At 43.5% G+C, this 26,197-nt stretch overlaps 1 protein-coding gene across 2 annotated transcripts in view; it reads left to right on the plus strand.

Annotated features, from left to right (window-relative positions):
- Positions 1-26,197, plus strand: part of LOC130533403 (cGMP-dependent protein kinase 2) — a 38,287-nt gene that overhangs the window by 11,617 nt on the left and 473 nt on the right. The window contains exons 7-19 of one of the 2 annotated variants that reach the window (XM_057046760.1): positions 970-1,033; positions 1,431-1,508; positions 2,157-2,251; positions 5,192-5,260; positions 5,498-5,596; positions 5,719-5,866; positions 13,116-13,252; positions 13,817-13,906; positions 21,958-22,099; positions 22,197-22,360; positions 23,071-23,193; positions 23,485-23,547; positions 25,824-25,890. In XM_057046760.1, coding sequence (XP_056902740.1) covers positions 970-1,033; positions 1,431-1,508; positions 2,157-2,251; positions 5,192-5,260; positions 5,498-5,596; positions 5,719-5,866; positions 13,116-13,252; positions 13,817-13,906; positions 21,958-22,099; positions 22,197-22,360; positions 23,071-23,193; positions 23,485-23,547; positions 25,824-25,890 — 1,339 coding nt within the window. Of the gene's footprint in view, positions 1-969; positions 1,034-1,430; positions 1,509-2,156; positions 2,252-5,191; positions 5,261-5,497; positions 5,597-5,718; positions 5,867-13,115; positions 13,253-13,816; positions 13,907-21,957; positions 22,100-22,196; positions 22,421-22,459; positions 22,687-23,070; positions 23,194-23,484; positions 23,548-25,823; positions 25,891-26,197 lie in introns of those variants that run through there. The other variant, XM_057046762.1, reaches the window with a different exon arrangement.

The following is a 26,197-nucleotide window of genomic DNA, read 5'->3' on the forward strand; positions in this document are numbered from 1 at the left end:
TTAGTGTTGTTACTGCCATCTTCTCTTGGGTATCCAGGTTAGAAGATGATGCTTTGGCACTAGCAAGTGATCCTGATACCTCCACTCGAATATATTCTGTTTCTGTTTGAGTTGTGGTGGATGACTGATTCAGTAGTGATGAGGTGCAATTTTTTTGTGTGATGGCAAAAATTCAGCCCCTTGGTCAGAATCTCCTTTTCTGGCTGGGTAATGGACCTTTTTGTTTAGATTTTACCCAATTTTCTTGATCGCCTGATGTCAGTGTGTTGTGGTTCTTGTTCTTCCATGTTAGTTGTTCTTCTGTTGTTATTGCTCTGCCTTTAAATTTCTGTTGGCAGTTCTTCCTCTTGGACAACACTAAAACAGATCCCAACATCATTATTGTACCCAACTACATACCTTGAGCCTTTATATTTGTTCTTGTAGCAACTTGATTTGTCATAATTGCTCACCTGTTGAGTGCTGTATATGCAGGGTTACATTAACCCTAGCCCTATAAACTGTTGGCAGTTGTTCCTCCTGGAGTGTTGGGATAATTGGGCCCTCTCTTCAGCATCTATGACTTTCTTTAAGGATGGAAAGGGGGAAAATGGATGCTAGTGGTGTAATATAAAGCTGTCTTATTTTTTGTTCAGCTCCATTAAATGAGAGGTGAATCAAGAAACTAGACGAAGTCCAATTGAATTTTTTTTTAAACTAGGAGTTCGTTTCAAACTGCATGACTAAGTTTTTAAACTCAACATGGCCTAAAAATGACCATATGTACAGCCGCATGAAACAAAGGTGACATCCACACCATTTACGCATCTAGGATCATGTGGAGATTGTGACAGAAAATGACATATTTATCAATCATGTTAAAATTTAACACTGTAGTGATGTAGTCCGTCCGTCCGTCCATCCATCCATCCATCCATCTATCTTGATTCTTATCTGTACTGGCTGAACGGTTTTGTGTTTCTCTGACAGTGTGTCTCTGCTTCAAGGACTGCCTGAGCAAAAGCTTGCTAAGATTGTCGACTGTCTTGAAGTGGTTAGTGCTTTAGCATTTATATCCCCTACAGTAGTTGGTGATATCTGCATTTCAATACTTGTAAATTAGATTCACTATAAAGCAGTTTATTTATTTGTTTAAAAATTCTGTCTTGTTTCATTGTAAGTTTCTCCTCCTTTACAACTGAATAAGTTAAATTGAGCTGGATAGATTTCATTGCAGTTAACGGGCAGCTTAAATATGTTTGAATTTCATATATGGAATTTCAAATGTACAGAATGTATTTTTGTATGTAAGTATGTATGTGTATGTAGGTGCATTCGTGCGCATGAGTGTGTGTGTGTGTGTATGTATGTACAGAACTTTAGAACAATTAAAAATCAGACAGAAAACTGAATTTCTGAACAGCCATCAGTCACTGAGAACCTCTTTTCAGGACTACTTTGAAAAGGGCGAGTATATTATCCGAGAGGGTGAAGAAGGGAACACATTCTTTATCATTTCAAAAGGAGAGGTAAGATATCTGCACAGTTTTACCAGGCATGCCCTGTTATAACTTAAAGACACTCAGAGCAATGATAAAAGAAATCTTTCAAAAAATGTCTGCACCCAGATACTACATAGCATATACTGTTCATAGGCAGCTGTAATACAAGGTTATACAACATGGTTGCATGGCCAAAACATCTTGGCTTTGACGTTTGGAAGACCGAAGGTTAAAGTCACTCCGGACTCCAGAATATCACCAAAATTTAATTAGCTCTTCCTTGGCCACTGTAAACATTTTCTAAAAGTCATTGCAATTAGTTCATGATTTTTCAAGATATTTTGCTTACAATCACTGACAATCACCTGCTATCACATAAGTTCCTCTCTTGGAGGAGGTAAAAATCATGTAAAGATTTAGATGAATGAGTTCCTCAAAAATGAAGCCACTGTTTTTTTGCATAGCACTTCAGCCGGTTTCAGTACAAATTCAGTTCATTTAGAATAGCATTTCTGGCCAGTTTCCCATATTCTCTAGCTGCAAGTGATCCTAAATATGACACATGATCATTTTCTGCTTTCTGGTTAATACAACAGAAAATAAACAGAAAATAAACTGAAGAATAAAAAAGGAAGTGCTTGCGTGTATTGTTGACCTACAGTTTTCTATCTACAGGTCATAGTCACTCAGAGCACCGAGGCTTCTGCTGAACCACAGGAAATCAAGACTCTGGGGGTTGGAGACTACTTTGGTGAAAAGGCATTAATCAGGTATACAAATACTTTCAGTTAAGACTTAAAACTTTCTGTGCAGCATTAAACTTGTTTGGATTTTTAAAGATGACAGATTTTCAGTAGTTTAGCTAAAACATTTTATTTAACTAATCCATATTTGGAGCCAGTTCCTCAGTATTACCTACCCATGTCTGCAATCACACTTTGGCATACTTCAGCATGTTTAATGCAAACCTCTAAAGATAAAAAGAATTTAAATTGCACATCGCGCTTTTTTAATACTAGTGTGCAATTCTATTCAACAATGTTTTCTGAATTCAATATCATTATGCAAGAGTGCTTGAGTAAAAAACACAAAATACAGAAGAAATTAGTTGGTTATAGACATTGAGAAAATACACACCTGTATGGCATTTCTTTGTTTTACTAAAAGCAGTGACTGCAGTGTAGAGGATTAATTAAAAACATAAATCTGAACTGAATCAAAAACACATTTACCTATTGTCAAATAAATGTTCTGGATACCAACAACAGTCACAGAATGCTATGTATCATGAGAATATACTAGCTGTATATAACATCTGCTGAAGACATCATCTCTTACTGCCATAAATTCAGACTGCAATGATAAAAATATTTCATAAAAGCGTCCTCTTTGAAGTTGACCTTTTTTCTGAACATACTGGACTTCAAGTACAAGTTCAACCCTGACTTGTGTTCGGCTTTGTGAACGGAGATAGCAAGTGCTGTGCTGTCACATCACCATCCCCCCTCTCCCCCCATAACACCTCTGGCACCAGCAGCTCTCTCCTCACACCACGCCACCTCCCTCCACCCCCTGCCAGATCGACCCCCACAGTCCAACCCCCGTCCTCACCCACCAGGAGTCAAACCTCGCCTCTCCATAACAGCTGATCAGGTGAGGAAGGAGCTGAGGAGGACCAAGACGAGGAAAGCTACTGGCCCTGATGGCATCAACTCCAGACTACTCAAGGACTGTGCAGATCAGCTCTGTGGAGTACTCCTGCACATCTTCAACCTGAGCCTCAGTCTGGAGAGAGTTCCACTCCTGTGGAAAACATCATGTGTGGTTCTGGTTCCTAAGACTGCGCACACCAGGGAGCCCAACCACTTCAGGCCAGTGGCTTTAACCTCTCACCTGATGAAGACCATGGAGAGGATCGTTCTCACCCACCTCCGACAGCTGGTGGACAGCAAGATGGACCCTCTACAGTTTGCATATCGACCGGGCATTGGTGTGGATGACGCTGTCATCTACCTGCTGCACCGGTCACTCTCACACCTAGAGAGCACCGGGAGCACTGTGAGAGCCATGTTCTTTGACTTCTCCAGTGCCTTCAACACAATCCAGCCATCATTGCTGAGAGGGAAGATGGAGGGAGCCGGAGTCAACTGTCACCTGGCTGCCTGGACCACCGACTACCTCACCAACAGACTACAGTACGTGACTGTACCACCTCGGACTCACAGTCGCGGAGACTGTGAGTCCGAGGTGGTAGTCTGCAGCACGGGGGCACCGCAGGGTACAGTTCTCTCTCCCTTCCTCTTCACTCTCTACACATCAGACTTCAGCCACAACTCAGACAGCTGCCACCTCCAGAAGTTCTCCAATGACACAGCCATCGTTGGACGTGTGTCTGAGGGGAACGAACTGGAGTACCGGGAGGTCATCACCAACTTTGTCGCCTGGTGTGAACTGAACCATCTGCGCATCAACACCAGCAAGACAAAGGAGGTGGTGATCGACTTCAGTAGGAAGGCTCCTCACATTGCACTCGTGAACATCCAGGGTTTGGACATTGAGATCGTGGAGGAGTACAAATACCTGGGTATTTTATTACCTAGACGACTTGTACAAGAAGGGCCAAAGCCGTCTCCATCTGCTGGAAGCTCAGAGAGGTACAGGAAGAGACTTAACAAACTGGTCAGAAGGGCTGGCTCACTCCTGGACTGCTCTCTGGACTCCATCGAGGAGGTGGGTGAGAGGAGGATGTTGGCCAAGCTGACATCAATTATGGACACCCCCTCTCACCCCCTACACGAGACTGTGGGGGCCTTGAGCAGCTCCTTCAGCAGCAGACTGTTACACCCACGGTGTAAAAAGGAACAGTACCGCAGGTCATTCATCCCAACTGCAGTCAGATTGCACAATATTCACAACTCTTAATGCAGCACCAATAACCCAGGGTTGGCATATTTTCTCCGCACTACTTAATCATTCTACCTCCGGAACGTCTTATTTGCACATTCATTTTTCTTCATATCGTCTGACATTCCTTTCTGTATATAATTTTTAATTTCTGTATAATGTACAGTACATAGTAATGTACATAACATAAGAGTCTTTTTTTATTCTTTCTTTTAGTACTATACTGTACTGTACACCACAGGCTACTTCTGTAACACATCTTAAGCTCTGCCTTTGTCTTAAAGCAGAGCTGAGCCCAGTGTGGGCAACTAACATACCTTGAGCCTTTATATTTGTTCTTGTTGCAACTTGATTTGTCATAATAATAATCATAATAATTGCTCACCTGTTCAATGCTGTATGTGCAGGATTACATTAACCCTAACCCTATAAAGAAATGAGATAATCACAGTGTGTCATATCATTTATTAAGCTTTTAGCTTAGCGGTAAGTGGACTTGATTTAGTTAGTATTTGGTTAGTAGGGAAAGGTGCCAGAACACCTTCAGAGCATTTTCAAGAGCAAGAGCTCTCCTTGAGCAAGATATTGAACCCAAATGACCTAGCAACTCATCCACGCACATACCCTGCCTTCAGCCATTGGGTATCCCCGTGACCCTGAAAGGGCTAAAGCGGTTAAGAAGATGAGATGAGTTAGGTCAAGGGTCGTAAGTTCTTTAGCAGTCACTGAACTTCAATTATAAATTTTCTGTATCATCTTTGTGCACCTGTACTAACTGTGCTGTACTATGGGCTGTGTGTTTGCAGTGAGGATGTTCGTTCAGCAAACATCATCTGTAACAAGAACGGCACACACTGTTTGGTGGTAGACAGAGAGTGAGTATCTGAATCTTCAGTACACGACTATTATAAACATCTGCACAAATGACTTCAATTGGCAATGATAGTAGAGTACCCCCAATGTAAATAATTAAAACAGCCAAACACGCAAGCGAAGATAATGCCTTTAAATCTGACTGTTGCAACATTAAAAATTTCCCCACTGTGGATTAATAAAGGTCACACACATAAGCGCACATACACACTGAAAGGTGGTTGCTTTACTCATTGCAGGAATTTTAACCAAATGGTGGGAACATATGAGGAGCTCCAGTCTTACTTGAAGGAATATGTAGAAGAGCTTTCCAGAAGTGACGAGAGAAGAAATGCTTTGTAAGAGCAAATGATAAAATGACACAAATGTATCAAAAATGGCACTATCAACATCTTTCTAAAGTTGAGAAGGATTTCAATTTTATTAAAACTCTAATTTTCTTCATTATTTCTTCGCTCAGGCTTCACTCACCTCAAATGGATTCTGCAGAAGCACAGCAGCACAGAAGGTTGATGGAAAGGGTTGCCCTCCTGTCTGCACATAGGCCTTTCCAACACCTTGACATCATAGCAACACTGGGCATGGGAGGATTTGGTCGAGTAGAGTTGGTGAGCTTATACTTTACCGTATTTTCACGACTATAAGGCGCACTGTATTAAAAGTCTCAGTCTCAGTTATGGGTGCTATTTCTGTATTTAAAACATACATAAGGTGCACCGTATTATTAGGCGCATGCTAAAACATACAGTAAAAAATGACAACGGAAGTAAAACAGTGAGTTTCAACACATTTATTGAACAAAGTATTCATTCTTCCGCCACAAAACCATCAAAGTTTTCATCTTCTGTATCTGAATTAAACAGCTGCACTATTTCAATGTCCAACATCCCGAATTCCTCTTCTTCATCATCTGAATCAGACTCACCGACCAGTTCCGACTCGCATATGGTGGCATAACTTGCCCGCTGCTGCCTCATAGATGTGGCTGGCGCGGTTATCTTGTCGCGGCAGTAGGTGCGGAAGATGGCCACCCTCTCCTGGTTAGGGTTAGGGAAGATGGCCGCCCTCTCCTAGTTAGGGTTAGGGTTTGGGAAGATGGCCACCCTCTCCTGGTTAGGGTTAGGGTTAGGGAAGATGGCCACCCTCTCCTAGTTAGGGTTAGGGTTAGGGAAGATGGCCACCCTCTTCTGGTTAGGGTTAGGGTTAGGGAAGATGGCCACCCTCTCCTAATTAGGGTTAGGGTTAGGGAAGATGGCCACCCTCTCCTAGTTAGGGTTAGGGTTATGGAAGATGGCCGCCCTCTCCTAGTTAGGGTTAGGGTTAGGGAAGATGGCCCCCCTCTCCTGGTTAGCGTTAGGGTTAGGGAAGATGGCCGCCCTCTCCTGGTTAGGGTTAGGGAAGATGGCCGCCCTCTTCTGGTAATCCGCGGGCAGCCGCTGCGCAACAGTTGTCCTTGCGTGTACGGAGAGATGCCTCATAAAGCGAAAACACCAAGACGGACCTCCTTGGAAGTGCTCAATGTCCATTTCTTCAGCAATCGCTTTGGCCTTTTGTCAAATGGTGACAGTAGAGACGCCCTTCAGTTGTTTGCTGTTCCACAACCAACAGTTCCACTCGGTCTTCCAGCTCGGGCCACCTTGCTTTGTTCCTGCGGAAAATCAGCTTCGTCTTCCTCACTTTCGTTCACTTTCTTGTTTTCTCCACTTTCTGACCATGGACTCATTTACATTAAAATGTCTTGCAGCTGCTCGATTGCCATTTTCAGCCGCATATCCGATGGCCTGCAGTTTAAAGTAAGCCTCATACATGTGTCGCTTGACAAGTGCCATTTTAGGGGATCCTTACGCGTCAGTGTGCCGCTAATTGATTGGCGTTTACCGTAGTGCACCCACCAAAGGCACACAGCAGATTTTGGAACTCAGTCCACACACAAGGCGCTCCATATTATAAGGCGCACCATCAGGTTTTGAGAAAATCTCAGTGTTTTAGGTGCGCCTTATAGTCGTGAAAATACGGTAATTCCTTCCATCAGCCGTGATGGAGGATGAAGCTTGGAGGGATGAGTCTGCTCTCCTTTAACTTTATTTACATAGCACATAGGACCTTGAGAGATCTGGGAAGTCTCAGTTGCACTGATAGTGGATTAATTGTTTTAGATGAGGTTTAGAGATAGGGAATAGACAAATCTTAGAGCCAAATCTTAGAGCCAGCGTCCTGGCTAGCCCATGTACACCCAGATCTTTCATCGACAGCCAAACTCTCATTCCTGAAACATAACTGGGGGCTTACCAATGATTATGATCTGCCTTTATCCAAGCTTGGCCTCAGAAAAAACATTGTCAGTGACACTGCCCATATTCGGTGGTGCTGTCACACCATGGCATGAACTACCGTAATGGAACAGTCACCTCCTTCACATTGGCTGGCTGGAAGGTTGATGACCATCTACACGGTGAAGGGTGACAGTCCCATGGCTAAAGTGGAAAGTTTGTTGTCCACTGAGGTTAGATGATCGCTTTGAGTGGTTAAATTGGAAACCAAACAGCACAAGTAGGTCCCCAGTTTCTGGTTCAGGGGTTTCATCTGACGATTTGACTGCAGATGATGCCGTGATGAATCCTTCCAAAACCCGGACATGGACTGACGACCCTGGTCTGAACTAATGTCATTTAGAAATGGATGAATGCTGAAAAATTTAGCACAATCTTGGCAATGTCTTTGGATGGTGAAAACTTTGACAGAGCAATGAAATGGGCCATTTTTGTTGTTACCCCTAGATGGTGGCAGTCCAGTCACAAAGTCCAGGGAGATGTGTGAGATGCTGGCAAAGCCATATATGGGGAATCCTCCTGCTGATGGCTGGATTAATTAATAATGGCTGTGTTTTCAGCTTTGTGGCCAAATTAACCAAGACTAACATTGTTCCACGTATTCCTTCTTCCCTTAGTGGTTAGGGTTAGGGGGCAGAGGAGTAACTAAACATTTCACACACTGAACAGACAAAGACACCAGGTGAAACAGACGGTGAGGCCATGCTAACGCTAGTGATCGGCGAAGCCCTGTATTTGTTTAATATGGGTTGTTTCTCACTGTTGTTATCAGGTGACTAGAATGTCCCAAGTGTTCAAAATTTTAAGTAAAGTGAATACAACACACCAAGTGTTCAATATTAAGTAAAGTGAATACAACACCGCGCGCACAGTGCAACCAACGAACGATTGAGGAGACAGGAAGTGACGCAATACGTTACCCAAAGCCCTTGGTTTAAAAAGGTTGGTGACCGCTGATCTAGAGTGATCATGCGATCTAATCTATCCTTGAGAGGTTCAGGACCAAACTCCATGACCTTAGTTTTTCCTGAATTAAGGAGAAGGAAATTTGAAGACATCCAAGACTGTCTTCAGGCCACTCCCATGGATGTAATGGTACCAGCTGTGGGATATTCCTCAGTTTTTGGAATGTTGCACATGACTTGGCTTTCTTCTCACTAGCTGCATCTAACCCCAGCCATCAGACGGAGCTGAGATCAATCTCTTTCATTCGCTCCACAGCGTTCACAGTGGAGCTCTTTGTGCACTTTGTCTCTCAGAGGTGGTGGGATGATGACATGATAACCCTGCGCAACCTGGCTGAACTGTAAGTTCATTTCTTCTCGCCATGTAAGGTTTGAGTTCTGCTGTCATTTAACCCCCGCTTTCATGAGAAATGAGCTCCATTATCCCAGACATGACTGGATCAGTGTGCGTGGGTTTCTTTACAGCAGGGGTGGGGAATCCTTTTCATATCGAGGGCCATTTCAATTTTTATAAAGTCCTCCGAGGGCCATACTATTATGAACACATACCTAGGGATGCAAAAAAAAGACAAAAAAAAGTCTATAACCACTGTGTTACTAAGTCTCATGATTGCTGCATTTGAGTTTGAATTATTTATTTAGCACACATGCATATAAAATCACCAAATAAATAGAATAAAATGACAAGTAAAATATGTTTTCATGATCATACAAAATAAAAAGAGGTGCAGAGTTGAGGCAAGAGACCCGTAAGGGCCTGTTCGAGGCCTCTACTCACAAAAACTGCAATACAACAAGATAATCAAGAAAATAAATGAAAAAGAAAGAAAGATAAAGACAATAACAACAACAACAACAACTAGAAAGCACTCGGAGAGCGCAGACCTCCGCCAAGCGCAACAATTCCTGGCATATTGTGATTTCCACCATAAATATTAGTCCCACATATACTTTGACTACATATTTAGATTCCTTGACCATAAAAACATACAGTTAGCCACTGGAATCATAACGATATATGTCTTAGTTCAATAGTTATTCACGAAAAGAAATTCACGCTTTGAAACAATTTTACTTTGTCCGGCGCGAGCGCCTCAGCGGCGGCTACGAGGCACGTTCACGAACTCTCCTTCGGCGTGAGGTTTCAGCTTCGTGGCTATTAATTCACTCACCACAAAACTTGCACGCGTAATATTCTGTCGGTACATGGTTGTGTGAAAGCTGCTTGTTGAGCCTCCAAACTCCGGCGAAGAGCGTTAATTTTATCCAAACTCATCTGTCCTTTCAACTCATAGAGTTTAGCGTGTTTCGCTAGGCATTATTCGTCCGTGTCAATCAGTCCAGCCCACTACGTACCTCACATGCTGTGTTCACTGACCCTGACCTTGACTCGGACATAACATAACCGTCTGTTTTATGTCAGAAAACGAGAAAATATTTCCTCGTTACGAAAGAAATTTCAGGATACGAAAGGCAAAAAATACGTACCGCTGCTACTCGCAGCTCGCGGAGTTTAGCGAACGGTCCCACTGTATAAGTGCACATATAAAATATAAAAATCTTATTGCGTTGCGGGCCGGTAGAAATGGTCTCGTAGGCCGTATACGGCCCGGAGGCCGGAGGTTCCCCACCCCTGCTTTACAGCAACTGCCATTAATGCAACAGCAGAAACTTCTTTGAAGTGGAGGATTACTCCTTGTTTTGACTCAGGATGAGTAACTGGTAGCAGGTCTTGAGAGTCCATCTGCATTTCCATGCTACTCTGAGCACCCGTACTTGATGTAATAGTGATGAGCTGACAGGAGCAGGGCCCATCATTGCTTATGACTGGCTGCAAGTGAGGGGATGCCTCTGTTTGGGCCAAAGATAGCGAGGTAGGGCACAAACCCAGCATAAGTCAGTAACCCCAGAAATGATCTCAGCTGATTTATGTACTGTGGATGGAGCTTCCACTATAGCCTTTACCTTTGATGGTGCCTTGTGGAGTCCATCCTTGTCAATTACATGTCCCAAATATTCCACAGAAGGTTTGGAAAATTCACATTTTTCTTTGTGGACTTTCAAACCATACTCCTCCAGCCTCTGTAATGTTGCATCCAGATTCCTTAAGTGGGATTTCTCACCAGATCCTGTGATGAGCATGTTGTCTGAGTAACACTGGACTCCTGGTAATCCACTTAAGATCTGGTCCTTTACTCTTTGGAAGAGTGTGGGGTCAGAGGTGATCCTGAAAGGAAGCCTTCTGTGTGTCACAACAGTCAACAGTTCTTATGAATTTGGATTCACACGCATAAATTTTGCTGAATTTCTGTCCTCCAGCCAGACCTGTGAACAGGTCATCAATGTCTGGTAATCGGCATTGTTCATTGACCAAAACAGGGTTCACTGTTACCTTGCAGTCACCAGAATTTCGTAGTGTGCCATCCTTTTTCATGACTGGAACAAGTGGTGTTGCCCAATCACCAGTCACTGGTTCCAGCACTCCATTCTTTACTACTGTATTTTCGTGGCCATAAGGCGCACTTACAAGTCTTAAATTTTCTCAAAAATGGACGAGGTGCCTTATAATGCGGTGCGCCTTATGTGTGCACCGAGTTCCAAAATCTGTAAATGATGGATTTGTGGATGAGGATTGATCAAAAAATAACATGAGTGCATTGCTAAATACTTCAATAAAGTTTGCTCCCACTGCCTTTTTAAAAACACACGCTAGCATGCATGTTTTAAGCTAGCGTACGGGTATGTTTTACCATGTCCGCGCCCTATAATCCTTTGTGCCTTATGTATGTGTTAAATACAGAAATAGCACCTGTAACTGAGACTGCACCTTTTAATATGGTGCGCCTTTTGGTCGCGAAAATATGGTAATCTGCTTCCACTTTGGGTTTTAAGGCATAAGGGACAGGTCTTGCTTTTGTGGCTTTGGCTTTTGTGTACTCTGTGGTTTCACCACCACCGAGCTCTCCATCAAAAAGTTTTGTGTAATTATATTAGAGTTCCTGCAGTGAGTGACTTTCTCTAGCATTAAGTAGGAACACTTCTTCCAATTCAGTCTCATTTCATTTAATCAGCCACGTCCTAACAAGGCTGGCTGTTTACGGTTGTATATTAAAGGTAGAGTCTTTGTCTGGTGGTTGTGCTATACTTTTGTGTTCACCTAACCCTAACCCTAATGCAATTGGGTTGAGGCACTCAACTGTTGTGCTTCTCTCACAGCTATTTCCATTGATGTGCTTATTTCTATGGCCTTTTCTAAGGGTTAGCCTCTGTGAGTAGCAGTTTTTGGATGGCCTCACTGCGCAGACCACACACCAGTCTATCTCCTATGGTGTCATTAAAAGCTTGTCCAAAATCACAATGTTCAGATAACTGCTTGAGAACATTTAGAAATGTTGATACAGATTCCCTGTCCTCGGTTTCTTTTGTGGATTCTGAACCTCTCAGCTAATGAGTGGCTTAGGAGCATAGTGATTTCCAAGAATTTTAACTTTCTTCATAGGACTTATCTCCAGGTTTCCTGGTTGTACAAGGCTCCGCAGAAGATTGAATGTTTTCACTCCCATAATGCTCAAAAACACTGGCACAACAATACTCTTCACGAGCATAAAATACTCAACTGTCTCTCCATTGTTTGGAATATTCATCAAATGGTCCAATATTTCCCACAAGACCAGCCATCTTTGGCCAGTTCGGCTTGTCCTGCCCTCCTTTGAGTATTCTCACACACCCATTACGCCACTGCTTGTAGCAACCGCTTAGCAACAGTGCTGCTCAAATCGCAGGTAGCAATTAGCGCTAGCACAATGTGCATGACATACTGCATCAAAGAAAACAAAAACCTGACAACACAGGTCAACACTTCTCAAAAAAAAAAAACACGGCGTGAGTGCACATTACCTCTTCACCAGTTTTGTTATGTGCTCACTCTTGTTGGGTACTAACGTAGAACACACAGAGACTGGCTTAGCCTTTGATGCCTATTTATTATGCTTCATGACTTCAAGGTAGAACATCGAGTCCCATCAGTGCTCTTAGCACACAGGAAGTCATGTCAAACCTTTCACAATATATCTGATTTCCGGTAATTACAAATGTTAATACAACAGCTTGGGTCATAAAGCAGCCTACTACTTTATGTAACCTTGTATCACTACAGGTCACAATAGGCACAATATTTGGGGAAATTAGCTGCTTTGGGGGATCTGTGCTCTCCAACTGCTACTACTTTTGCATTGCATGTGCATCAGTCAAGTTTCAGTTATAATAATTTATATAGTGACTGATGTACTGCTGGGTACAGTGAATAAAGTCAGGTGTAGTTAGCAGCAGTGGGGAAGTCCGAAGGAATGTTGTGGCCTCAAAGCCAGATCTGTTTTTTTGCTGGATACATTCCTGGAAAGAATTTGTTTTTCTTGTGAGTTAAGCATATTTTGCTGCATAATTTCACATTTTGTGTGTTTATCCATATTTAATTGATTTTAAATATTTTTTTTAAATCTCTATTGAACCAGGAAAAAAACACACCGCATTTAAAAATCATTTGTAAGTCATTCTGTTCTCAGGTGAAGCTGAAAGACGAGGACGTCACATTTGCTCTGAAGTGCATTAAGAAGAAGCACATTGTGGATACCAGACAGCAAGAGCACATCTACTCAGAGAAAACCATCCTCCAGCAAACAAACTCTGCATTTATTATCAGGTTTGAAGCTTACGCAACATTACAGCTTCACATTTGTTAAGATCTGTTACAATACTTTTTGGATTATGGTGAAATACTTGATTTTCTATTTTTGGTGGAAAGCCATAGTCAATGTTTGGAACAGAACCGATGAAGCTTGATTAAATTGCATCTAACACAGTCTTTTTTTTTCAGAAGATAAAATGGGAGCTGCTCAGTGTCCGCGGTTTCTCACTGTAGTTGCTAAGTGACCTCTTTTGAAAATGCGGCCAACCACTGAGATTTATCATGACTATGGCATTTGAAAAAGAAGACGTTGTGCAAGCAACCATTCAAAGTTAAAAGTTCAGCCTAGATAGAGTGGTCACACTTCCTCATCACTTCACAAGTTTTTTTGAGCTTCAGTTGAGAAATGAAGGCCCTTATTCAGAGAAATTTATAAGACTTAAACCAAATTCTATTCTGAAAATCTGTACCGAAATACACCTTTGGTATTAATTTCCATCATAGTAATAAAAGTTTTGTTTTAGTTGCAGGTTGAGTAGGTTTGTGTTTTATGATTTAACTTCAGATCTTTTCTTTTAGGTTTTTCCGAACATTTCGGGACGATAAGTTTGTCTACATGCTGCTTGAAGCCTGTCTTGGTGGAGAATTATGGTCTTTGCTGCGGGACATGTGAGTGTATGTCCATATGCTATATTTACTGTAATTATATATGGATAATATTTGACTGGAAACAGCATGGATGCAAATCAGTGTTACACTGAGCAGAATCTGAGTAAACAAGGCAATGACAGGGGCAAGAGGCGGGGCAGGCAAGTCAGGAACAGGCAGCGGTGATCATGAGAATGATCACAGGCGGATTAACCCTAACCCTGGAGTATATTTACATGTACTGCATATCATAGGAACACATGTATACATGTCATAGGAATTCAAAATAAAGTGGGGGAAGATGAAAGGTAAATGATGAGCAGAAGTCAAACACAACTAACACATTTGAGGTGCGGTTTTTCTACGCATTTACACGGTGATGGGCTAAACAGTTTTATATGAATTTCCATGCGTTATGATCTTTGACATAAGGTGCCTTTCCACTGCAGGAACTTTGGGGTTTAAAACCTGTACAAACTTAAGAGGTTTTCAGGCCATAGGTGTATGTCTCCACTTCAGGGAACCTCCCCGAATGGCCATTTATTGGAACTTTTACAGGGCCTGAGTCCCTGCTCTAGGCTAGATACGTAGATCAGCCCCAAAAACTCCGGCGTGCAGCTTGATGTTTGAGCAGGATGTGACATGGAGCCAAGCAAAAGAGGAGTATTATAGCCCAGCAGACACCACTTTCCCTGTCATTCATAGCACCCACCACCACCATGTAACAGCCTGTCTACACAGTTTCTACACAGAAACAGTTTGCAGCAATCGGAACTTAAAAAAATGTCATACAGACAAAACTCCATAACTGCACACTTCACAGACCTGTAGAAAATTATAATCTCTTTGAATATTACACGGCCTCAGCTACTTCCATGTTTACCTCCTTGCTTGTTGTTGTCTTCATTGTTATTACAAGACAGTCAAAATGGCGCTGTCTCAGGCGGCACCCAGTAGTAGCAGCTCCCTAAACTTAATTGTTCTTTTTTTAAACTTTCATAGTGTTTTCTATACTTGTTTACATTCTTTCTATTTGGATTTACTTTCTTTCTTTCCATTTTCAACTGGAGTATTCAGACACCATGTTCTGGAGGCTCGAATACTTTTTTTGCGGTGCTTGGGTTATTCGCGGCCCACGGACCCAGCGGGAGTACAGAGAGGCCAGTATCATGTGTTTCACGGAGACATGGCTCCATGGACTCTGATACCGGACTCTAATGTGACAATCGCTGGCTTCACCACTGTGCGAGCGGACCGAGACACCACCGCGGCCGGTAAGAAGAAAGGAGGGGGACTGGCCGTGTTCGTTAGCAACAGGTGGTGCAACCCGGAGCATATTCACGTCAAGGAGCGCGTGTGCAGTCCCCACGTGGAACTTATTGCTATCGGACTCCGTCCATACTATTTGCCACGGGAATTTACTAACGTCATCGCCATCACCGTTTATATTCCTCCGACCGGTAAAGCGAACACGGCCTGTGACGTCATTCACTCTGTCACGGCTGACCTGCAGACTAAACATCCCGGAGCCTTCATCCTCATCACAGGTGACTTCAATCATGCCTCCCTTAAGTCCACTCTCCCTACATTCCATCAGTATGTCCAGTGCAGCACGAGAGACGTTAAGACTTTGGATCTACTGTATGCTAATGTCACCAGTGCATACACCTCCACTGCACTCCCTCCACCAGGCAAGTCTGATCACAATCTCGTGCTGCTCTCCCCATCATACACACCTGTGGTTCAGCAGCAACCAGTCACTGTGAGGACTGTTAGGAAATGGTCTGATGGTGCCATGGACTGTCTGAGGGATGCCCTGGAGACCACCAACTGGTCTGCTCTCTGTGAACCACATGGTGAGGACCTGGATGGACTGACAGACTGTGTTTCTGACTACATCAGGTTCTGCACTGAGAACTCCGTCCCCACCAAGAAGGTACGTTGTTACCCAAACAACAAACCATGGGTGACAAGTGACCTGAAGGCCCTTTTGAACAAGAAGAAGAGGGCCTTCACTGCTGGGGACCCGGCTGAGCTCAGGAGTGTACAGAAGCAACTGAAACGCAGTCTGAAGGAGAGCAAGGACGCCTACAGGAAGAAGCTGGAGGAGAGACTGGAGAGGAACCAGACCAGGGATGTTTGGAGTGGGATGAGGACGATCACTGGCTTCCAGAAGAAAGGAATACGCTCAGCTGATGGGAATGTGGACCAAGCTAATGAGTTGAACCAGTTTTTCAACAGGTTTGACTCTAGCTCCCCCTCCCCCAGCTGTCCCAATATTCCTCTGGATAACAATGGGTCCCCTTCACACCTCCCAGAGACCCTAACACCTCTGCCAACTTCTTCCCCCTCCCCCCTGCTGACACCCTACATGGATCCCAACAGGTCACCCATCCCCCCGACAGGACTATCCTTCACGTCTGGCCAGGTGAGGAGAGAGCTGGAGAGGCTCAACCAGAGAAAGGCTGCCGGACCAGACGGCATCAGCCCACGAGTGCTGAGGAACTGCTCCAGGCAGCTGTGTGGAATACTGCAGCACCTGTTCAACCAGAGCCTTCATCTTCAGAGGATCCCAGTGCTTTGGAAGACATCCTGCCTGGTCCCGGTGCCAAAGAAGACCCATCCTGTGGCACCGAGTGACTACAGGCCAATAGCACTGACCTCCCACATTATGAAGGTCATGGAGCGGCTGGTGCTGACACACCTCAGACCTCTGGTGAGCCCCTTTCAGGACCCTCTGCAGTTTGCCTATCAGCCCAAGGTGGGGGTTGATGACGCAGTGATATACCTGCTGCAGAGGGCTTACTCCTCCTTGGACAGACTAAACACCACAGTGCGGGTCATGTTCTTCGACTTCTCTTCTGCCTTCAACACCATCCAGCCAAGACTGCTGAGGGCTAAGTTGGAGAACATGCAGATGGATGCTGCCCTTGTTTCTTGGATCAAGGACTACCTGACAGGTCGGCCACAGTTTGTGAGACTGCGGAGCTGTGTGTCCGACCCCCTGATGAGCAACACAGGAGCTCCCCAAGGAACTGTGCCCTCCCCATTCCTGTTCACCGCCTACACAGCTGACTTCCAGTACCACTCTGAGACATGTCATCTCCAGAAGTACTCGGATGACACAGTCATAGTCGGGTGTGTGGAGAATGGACAGGAGGATGAATACAGGGACCTTGCGGAGAGTTTTGTCAGGTGGAGCAGGGAGAACCTTCTGCAGCTCAACGTGACCAAGACGAAGGAGATGGTGGTGGACTTCAGAAAAAGCAAGTCCCCTCCCTCCCCAGTCTGCATTAGTGGGAAAGATGTGGAAATAGTCCCATCTTACAGGTTCCTGGGTGTCCAGCTGGACAATAAACTGGAGTGGTCCACAAACACCGATGCTGTTTACAAGAAGGCCATGAGCAGACTCTATTTCCTCAGGAGACTCAGGTCCTTCAGTGTTTGCAGCAGGATGCTCCAGATGTTCTACCAGTCTGTCATGGCTAGCACCATCTTCTTTGCTGCAGTGTGCTGGGGAGCAGGCATTAAAGCTAAGGATGCTAACAGACTCAACAAACTCATTAAAAAGGCAGGGTCTGTTGTTGGCTGTAGACTTGATAACTTGGACGAGGTGGTGAGGGACAGGATGGTGTTGAAACTGCGGACAATCATGGACAGTCCCCCCCCCCCTCCATAACACAGTGGACAAACTGAGGAGCAGCTTCAGCAACAGACTCCTGCAGCCTCACTGCTCTAAGGAACGCTACAGGAAGTCATTCCTGCCGTCCGCTATCAGACTCTATAACTCATCCAAACCCAGCCAATAACAATAACTGTGTAATGTTCATGCTGTAATTTTATTCCTAATTTATTCTATATTTATGTATATATGCTTATAATGCTTATAATATGTATATATTATATTATGTGTATATATATATATATATATATATATATATATATATATATATATATATATATATATATATATATATATATATATATATATATGCTTATAATATATGCTTATAATATATGCTGTATATATGCTTATAACATTTTAATCTTATCTGTATTCATTTATTCTGTCTCTTTACTCTGCATACGCTGCTACTATAATTCAATTTCCCCACAGGGATGAATAAAGTTTATCTTAATCTTAATCTTAATTACCTTTGCTTTTGGTGGCTCCCCCAGGTGGTGTCCCGGCAAAAACTGTTGCACAATAATTGCACGGTGATCAAAACTAATGACAGGGTTCTGACCCCAAAGTGGAGAAAATGCCATCGAGCAGGCCAAGTGAGAGGAAGGGTACCTGTAAAGCTCCTTCCTCCAGTATCTACCAGGAACTCCCATTGTGGAAATGAGCCTTAGTGAGATCTATAGTAAGAGGTGTTGGAAAATCTTGAGAGGTGGAGGTCTGCTCTGGAAAAGAGTGGAATGAAGGTTACTGAAGGCAACACTTAAGACATACGTGAATGAGATGGATCCAAGAGGCCTAGTGAGGCTACAGGACAGATGGAGAAGGTGGACTGCTTTAATTCAACAGTCAAGAACAGTGAAAATGTTGGAAAGTCTCCTGATGAGCTCAAACATTTGGCCACACTAAACAGACCAAAATAAAGTGTCCTGACTCACCACAGGCCAGTACCTGACAGAATCCGTGGAGGTGCTCAGCAGGTGTAAATCTGGCACATCCCAGCTGCATCGCCTCTTCCTTTGCAGACAGAGCATAGGTTGGTGAGATAAGGCTCCACACAGCTGGAGGTGGGAGAAATAGAAGATGAGGCAGAGGTGTATTCATGGCATCACCCCCCCAGGCAGTTGTTCAGGTAATTGGAGAAAGAGATGGGGCGGGCCCCCTGGCAAAGGGTTAGTAGACAGGTGGTGGCGTTGCCCGAGTGATTCAAATGGGTGAATGCAGCCCTAAAACTGTCCTCCAGCTCCTCATGGCAGAGTCCTGAGGCAGGTCCTAGATCTCATTTCCTTAGTCCAGTCCAGCACCTTGCCACATAAAAGCCCGATGAAATCATTTATCTTGGCACAATCCCAGGTGAAGTAAGATGACCAGTGGTAAAACACAAGCCTGCCCTGGAGGAGGAAACGGCCACATTTATCCAGGTCCACTTGAAATGAATGCTGGTGATTATACCTGCTTTGCCAGATCAGAGGCCACCTGTGCCATGTCCACACTACTACCCTGTAGTAGGCCTGTGATCATCTGTTCATGTCACCTGAGCTGAGCGCCCTGCCTGGACAAAGTGCACTGCCTGCATCTTGGGTCCATACAGGTTCATTTGTATTGTTAAGCAGGATACACACACAAAGATAGTCGGTCTGTTATGGGCTCAATTTTTCCCTGCCAGGCCAAGGACACGAAACACCTGATTATCTTATGTCTAATAAGATTTTCATATAAGATGGACCAAAAATCTTTGTGTGTGGGTAAAGCCAACAACTCCTGACTAATGACTTCATGAAGTGCGATGCGGAACAGAATGTAGCCAATCAAGATTTAAGCTAACTGAGGAAGAAGGAAGCAGGTGTAAATAAAAAAAGGCATGTTTGTGGTTTCTACAGTCTTATCATTTTTTATTTCATGATTCTTTTCTGTGAATAACAGTCCCAAGACCACCATCATTCCCTGTTCTTGTATGCCCTCTTCCAGATTGCCTGTTGTGTTTTTCGGTTCTTGTTCAATTCTGTAAGATTACATGTGACCACACAGGATTTCTGGCTTGGAGGGCAACAATCTTGATATGTGCTGTGCTGAAATTAGCACACCACACATGGTATCATCAAAACTGTTCAATGGCAGATTTTTTTTAGATATAAGTGTGGGGTCTAACAGATAAAAAAAAGTCTTCATTCACAAAATCCTTATGAGTGTACCTCACTTTAGGCATGGGATTCAACAGAGAGTGAACCCCAAATGCAGACATGGGAGAAGGACAGGACCAGCAGAGAAAGAGCTAGGTCAATACAACAGGCTAAGTGAGGAGACAAGAACTAGTATGACATTGGCAGGACTGCAGGCACAGATGAGTAGACAACAAAAACTAGCATCAGAATTCTAGTTACTGAATTTGAGCCAAGCTGTTATACCTTGAAGTTCCACAACAAATTATTGACGAGGGGATGAATCAAATCAAATCAAATCAAATTATAGCAAATTATATAGCGTCTTTTACAATCAAAATTGATTCAAGGCACTTTCCAGAATCCCAGGGCCTGACCCCAGACAAGCAACAGTGGCAGGAAAAACTCCCCTTTAACAGGAGCACGACCAGGAGCACGACCAGGCTCATGTAGGGGGACCCTCCTGCTGATGGGGGGGGGGGGGGGGGGGGTAGAGAGACAGAGGAGAGGAGAGGAGGAGAGGAGAGGAGAGGAGAGGAGAGAGGAGAGGAGAGGGGAGGGGAGGAAACCATGACCCAGCGGGGTGACAGAGGCCTGTCAGGTGATCATGTTTCTGGACCCCGGCAGCCTTGGCCTATAACAGCACAGCTAAGATGTGACCTAATGATTAGACGACCCCCTAAGTATGATAATCTGTCTGTCTATGATAGTAACTGGAACTACAGAATTAATAAGCTTTTTCAAAGAGGAAGGTTTGAAGTCTGATCTTAAAAGTAGCGATGGAGTCAGCCTCCCGTACCTGGACAGGGAGCTGGTTCCATAGCAGGGGGGCCTGGACAGGGAGCTGGTTCCACAGCAGGGGGGCCTGGACAGGGAGCTGGTTCCATAGCAGGGGGGCCTGGACAGGGAGCTGGTTCCATAGCAGGGGGGCCTGGACAGGGAGCTGGTTCCATCGCAGGGGGGCCTGGTAGCTAAATGCTCGGCCCCCCGTTCTACCCCTAGAGACTCTGGGGACCACAAGTAGACCAGCATTCTGAGAGCGGAGCAGTCTATTGGGCTGGTAAGGTGTCACTAGCTCCTCCAGGTAGGATGGAGCTAGGCCTCTGAGGACCTGGTAGGTCAGGAGAAGGGTTTTAAAAATTATTCTAAATTTAACGGGCAGCCAATGAAGCGACGCCATTACAGGAGTCATGTGACCTCTGTGGTCAATACCTGTCAGAACTCTGGCTGCAGCATTTTGGATCAGCTGGAGGCTTCTTAAAGAGTTGTTTGGACACCCTGATAATAAAGAATTACAATAGTCCAGCCTGGCAGTAACAAATGCTGGATTAACTTTTCAGCATCATGCCGCGTCAGTAGCTTCCTGAACTTTGTGATGTTCCTCAGGTGAAAAAAGGCACTTCTAGAGACTAATTTAATATGTGAGTTGAAGGAGAGATTTTGATCAAAAGTTACTCCTAGATTCCTCACAGAGAGACTAGATGTTAATGAGATACCATCTAGAGTGATCATGTGATCTAATCTATCCCTGAGAGGTTCAGGACCAAACACCATGACCTCAGTTTTTCCTGGGTTAAGGAGGAGGAAATTTGAAGACATCCAGGACTTTATGTCTTTAAGACAGGTCTGGAGCTTCACTAACTTCTCTGTCTCCTCTGGTTTCATGGATAAATAAAGCTGAGTGTCATCAGCATAACAATGAACATTTATCCCATGCTGCCGAATAATGTTCCCTAAGGGAAGCATGTACAAGGTGAATGAATGAAGTTGTCTTTTAATACTGATAGGAGGTCACAGAGCTCAGTCTGGAAGGAGCTGCAGCTGTGTAGAAAATCTGTTGGAGGAAACCAAAGTAACAGTTCGACCCAGCCTAGATATAAACATGCAGGTGGAGATACAGACAAGACATATAAGGACAAGGGAGAGAAACCCTAGGGAAACCTTAACAATAGATGGATGGATGGACTTGAGTTGCATGTTGATCCAGTCCAGAAGAACATCTAAATGCAAATAATGTAATTCTGTAACTCACTTTCCCTCCAGATTTGTTGCTAAAGTTATTTATAGAATGTACAGGACATGTCTTATTAATCTGCTTTGTTGGTGTTGGTATGATCGAGTTAATAATCTGAATGAGGTGGCATGCCCTGCAAACACAGTGTAAATATTGTCTGCTCCATGTTGATCATGTCAGATTAGTAATTTGTTGATGTATTTTCCAACCATATCAGGAGTTATTTTGATGATCCCACGGCCATGTTCTGTACTGGTTGTGTCTTAGAGGCCTTTGATTACCTCCACGCTATGGGCATCGTTTACAGAGACCTGAAACCTGAAAACCTTCTCCTTGATGCGCGGGGTTATGTTAAACTGGTGAGGCATGTGTGGAATCTTGCATTTTGAGGGGGTTTCTGTAATTATGTGCTTTATTGTTGTTTTAGCCCCTGAAACACATTCCTCTTTTTTTCAGGCAGATTTTGGCTTTGCTAAAAAGATAGGCCTTGGAAAGAAGACCTGGACCTTCTGTGGCACTCCCGAATATGTTGCCCCAGAGGTCATAATGAACAAAGGCCATGACTTTGGAGCAGACTGCTGGGCCCTGGGAGTCCTCATATTTGAACTTCTCACTGGCAAGTCAGTAAGAAAAGCTGTCAAACTATTCGCCCCAATATCAAATTTTATATACTAGCATAGGCTGTCTGTGTAAATTCTCATTCTCAGTCACTAGCATAGGCTATTATGGGATGTAAAAAAAACCAACCCAAAAACTCATGTCAAATTGGTGTGATGATTTTTCGATTGGGCTGTCCTATGGTGCTAAATTCATGTCAAAAACAAATGCAACATATTTGAGATGTTTTACAAATACCACATTCACTAATAATCACAGTGTGATCTTAAAATCAAAAACACCATCAATATATGTTTTGCTTTGCACCATTTCAGTGATTTTTTTATTTATTTAAAAAAATAAATAAAATAAATTAAAGATGTTTCCTTCCAAATTGTCAGCAGCTTGTCTCATGAGAGGAGTGAAAAACCTCTGGTCAAGGTGGCTCCCTAGTATCCAGAAAGGTTCAGAAAGAAATATCTAAACTGTTGTGAACCTGCCCACTCCATGATCCAAGTGTTCCAGCCAATCAGAGGGCAGGCAATGGGTACCCAGCTGGTGAAGTGGAGGGGCAAGAGAAAAACTGTGGTTTTGCCCATACTTACTTAACCCTAAGCCTTGATATAACCTTTAGCTGAGGTGTACAGGTGGCAGAATGGAAAATGCAGAATCAGCCCTGACTCCTGAAATATTCTGAAATAATCAGAACTTTACATTCACCTTCTTGTTCTAGCCCACTTTTTGTTGGCTCAGACCCCATCAAGATCTACACTATGGTCCTCCATGGCATTGACAAGATGGACTTTCCCAAGAAAATAGGCAAACGTCCAGATGACCTCATTAGGAGACTCTGCAAGTATAAAGACAAATCAGACTACAACATAGGGATAAGACTTTGTCGGCAGAAGTAATTAGTGAAGTGGTTTATGGCCATTAGGATCTCCTAAATTAGAAGATGTTACATGGTTAAGATAAAAACTACTCTGATGATAGTCACAGTGATATGGTTCGTATACAGATAACACTTGTCACATACATGACAGGAAATGTGTTTTGTTTGGATCTTGTCATGGAGTATGTTCATTGCTCTGCAGTTAATTAAATCTTAGATCATGCCAATTCAACTTTTCTTTTTGTCTCATTTCAGGCTAAACCCAGCAGAAAGGCTGGGAAATAAAAAGAATGGCATTGGTGAGATCAAAAAACAAAAGTAAGTCAACTTACTCGTGTCACCATTTTTACCAACAACTATTTCTATATGTAAATTTGATGATGAGAAAGCCAGTTGTGCCACCTACAAATTAAGAATTCATTTCTGGGCCCAGGTCAGAATATAAGAATATACAGTAGTTTTGGCATTTTGAAAACAGTGTTGTGCAAACTTGAGCAGTAAAATGTGCAATTACCCAAGGGTTGCTTGAGTTAGGGTTAGCCCTAGCCCTAACCCTAACCCTAGCCCTAACCCTATCCCTAACCCCTAACCTCTAACCTCTAACCCTAGCCCTAGCCCTAACCCTAACCCTAACCCTATCCCTATCCCTAACCCCTAACCCATAACCCTATCCCTAACCCTAACCCTAACCCTAGCCCCTAACCTCTAACCCAGGGGTGGGGAACCCTTTTCATATCGAGGGCCATTTTAATTTTTATAAAGTCCTCCGAGGGCCATACTATTATGAACACATACCTAGGGATGCAAAAAAAAGACAAAAAAAAAAGTCTATAACCACTGTGTTAAGTCTCATGATTGCTGCATTTGAGTTTGAATTATTTATTTAGCACACATGCATATAAAATCACCAAAAAAATAGAATAAAATGACAAGTAAAATATGTTTTCATGATCATACAAAACAATAAAAAGAGGTGCAGAGTTGAGGCAAGAGACCCGTAAGGGCCTGTTCGAGGCCTCTACTCACAAAAACTACAATACAACAAGATAATCAAGAAAATAAATGAAAAAGAAAAGACCTCCGCCAAGCGCAACAATTCCTGGCATATTGTGATTTCCACCATAAATATTAGTCCCACATATACTTTGACTACATATTTAGATTCCTTGACCATAAAAACATACCGTTAGCCACTGGAATCATAACAATATATGTCTTAGTTCAATAGTTATTCACAAAAAAAAATTCATGCTTTGAAACAATTTTACTTTGTCCTTGCGAGCGCCTCAGCGGCGGCTACGAGGCACTCCTTCACGAACTCTCCTTCGGCGTGAGGTTTCAGCTTCGTGGCTATTAATTCACTCACCACAAAACTTGCACGTGTAATATTCTCTCTGTCGGTAGATGGTCGTGTGAAAGCTGCTTGTTGAGCCTCCAAACTCCGGCGAAGAGCATTAATTTTATCCAAACTCATCTGTCCTTTCAACTCGTCGAGTTTAGCGTGTTTCGCTAAGCATTTTTCGTCCGTGTCAATCAGTCCAGCCCACTACGTACATCACATGCTGTGTTCACTGACCCTGACCTTGACTCGGACATAACATAACCGTCTGTTTTATGTCAGAAAACGGGAAAATATTTCCTCGTTACGAAAAGAAATTTCAGGATACGAAAGGCAAAAATACGCTACCGCTGCTACTCGCAGCTCGCGGAGTTTAGCGAACGGTCCCACTGTATAAGTGCCTATACAAAATATAAAAATCTTATTGCGTTGCGGGCTGGTAGAAATGGTCTCGTAGGCCGTATACGGCCCGGAGGCCGGAGGTTCCCCACCCCTGCTCTAACCCTAACCCTAGCCCTAGCCCTAACCCTAGCCCTAACCTCTAACCCTATCCCTAACCCTAACCCTATCCCTAACCCTAACCTCAACCCTAACCCTAACCCTAACCTCTAACCCTATCCTTATCCCTATCCCTAGCCCTAACCCTAACCCTAGCCCTAACCTCTAACCCTGTCCCTAACCCTAGCCCTAACCTCTAACCCTAGCCCTAACCCTAACCCTAACCTCTAACCCTCACCCTAACGCTAACCCTAGCCGTAGCCCTAACCCTAACTCTAACCCTAACCTCTAACCCTCACCCTAACGCTAACCCTAGCCCTAACCCTAACCTCTATCCCTATCCCTAACCTCTAACCCTAACCCTAAACCTAGCCCTAACCTCTAACCCTATCCCTAACCCTATTCCTAACCCTAGCCCTAACCTCTAACCCTATCCCTAACCCTAACTTCTAACCCTAACCCTAACCTCTAACCCTCACCCTAACGCTAACCCTAGCCCTCACCCTAACGCTAACCTAGCCCTAACCTCTAACCCTAACCCTAACCTCTAACCCTAACCCTAACCCTAACTCTAACCCTAACCTCTAACCCTAATGCTAACCCTAACCCTAACCTCTAACCCTAACCCTAACCTCTAACCCTAACCCTAACCCTAACCCTGAACTGCTCTTTGGTGCTGATTTTGGACTCCTATCAACATGAAAATTTAATTTAAAAAAAAAGACTTTCAATTTTGCATCTATTCTATTGTTTTTAGATGGTTCCAGGGTTTCAGTTGGTTAGGTTTGAGGCATCAACAGCTGCTGTCACCACTAAAAAGAGAGGTGAGCCAATCTATAAATGAAGACACTTTCCTCCTAAAACATTGGAATGACACTGACAAGTATATCAGATAGGCTTTCTTTATTTTTAACACCATAACTAGAATAGAAGCAAGGAGTAGCTCAATAAAGTCCAATTTCTAGTTTTTGTTTTTGTTTGATAGAAGTGTCTAATTTTTATGTCCTAACATGGTGCAATACACTTTCAGATTAGATAATTAGCAAAATTGTCAGTAATAAAATATTATTCCCAGTAACTACTATGATCAATTAATGAGTTAAATCCTGGAGCTTTATTCATCCATAAATA

The sequence above is a fragment of the Takifugu flavidus genome, chromosome 11, assembly GCF_003711565.1.
Source record: "Takifugu flavidus isolate HTHZ2018 chromosome 11, ASM371156v2, whole genome shotgun sequence".
Classification (NCBI taxonomy): Eukaryota; Metazoa; Chordata; class Actinopteri; order Tetraodontiformes; family Tetraodontidae; genus Takifugu; species Takifugu flavidus.